The following is a 1,097-nucleotide window of genomic DNA, read 5'->3' as shown; positions in this document are numbered from 1 at the left end:
TTTTCTTAAAGCTGCAAAATCTTCACAAACTATTCAGAGTTTCATGTTCCTGTTCATCAGACAGTTGTGCTAATGTGTGTGTGTGTATATATATATGTAGTGAGAGAGAGAAAGTACGAGGACAGATGTGATAGGAGAGGGTAGAGAAAATGCATATCTGTAGATGAATAAGATAGCTTTTAAGTTGATATAATCCATGAATTCAATACATATCTTTTTAAAAAAATGAAGCACAATAGTGATTTTAATGTTATTAACAAGCCACAATTTTTTTTCCAATAAACGAAGTAAATCTTTATATAAATCCGTACAACATTACCTTGTATAGCCCCATTGGGCAAGGCAAGTCACATGAAAGGCATGATTGCACAAAATAGTCAGAATTCCCTCAACAGATTCATCCTGAAATATTGAAAGTAATTTTCTATTATTAAATACATCACTGAATTTTAAAAAGCCAGTACATAACAACTGAATGGTTTAATATTAAAAACAAAATTGTTCTAAATAGCTCTAAGTACTGGACTTGTGCTCTACATAAAAAGGAGTCATTCTTAAATGATTAAAATATTTTCTATAAAAGCAATGTCTCAGTTTGTTGAAATAGTGCCTGGTAACATATGAATAGCATTTTTATAGCATGCACATAGGTGCATAACATTGGGTAATTGGTCAGCATTCACAGATTAGCTTCTGACATTTCTTGTTCCATAGGCTACTTCTCTTGATTGCTTGATCCTTTTTCACCTAACCTTCATCCTTCATAAACATCACATTTTTACCAGCGCACTCTTCTCTCTAAAACATTATGACTGATTCCTTTCATACTCATTTTTTCCCTCAGCTCACTTTTGATTCATTGATGATGTATGTAGATATTATAAATCTAATAAAACATGCCCACCTTTCTTTCTTTCTTCCCAGCCTTTACAGTTATCTTCCACAGTCAGAAACCATGCCTCACTATCATACAGTATTACATTTTGTACACAAGCATTGTACAATTTGCCCTTTATTTGGAAGGAAAAACCCTTTGATACAAGTAGAGGTAGTAGCTCCCTGTGACTACTGTGCTTTCACTGCAAGACCCCCCCCCC

The 1,097-nt window shown here is 33.7% G+C and overlaps 1 protein-coding gene and 1 long non-coding RNA gene across 2 annotated transcripts in view; one reads left to right on the top strand and one right to left on the bottom strand.

The window, feature by feature from the left end:
* Positions 1–1,097, bottom strand: part of LOC106868570 (BRCA1-associated protein) — a 63,205-nt gene that overhangs the window by 28,821 nt on the left and 33,287 nt on the right. Inside the window, exon 8 of the mRNA XM_014913892.2 lies at positions 320–402. Coding sequence (XP_014769378.1) covers positions 320–402 — 83 coding nt within the window. The remainder of the gene's footprint in view (positions 1–319; positions 403–1,097) is intronic.
* LOC106868571 (uncharacterized) overlaps positions 1–1,097 on the top strand; it is a 76,447-nt gene that overhangs the window by 42,630 nt on the left and 32,720 nt on the right. The window lies entirely within an intron of this gene.

The sequence above is a fragment of the Octopus bimaculoides genome, chromosome 1, assembly GCF_001194135.2.
Source record: "Octopus bimaculoides isolate UCB-OBI-ISO-001 chromosome 1, ASM119413v2, whole genome shotgun sequence".
NCBI lineage: Eukaryota > Metazoa > Mollusca > Cephalopoda > Octopoda > Octopodidae > Octopus > Octopus bimaculoides.
This window is presented reverse-complemented; position numbering and strand designations above follow the sequence as displayed.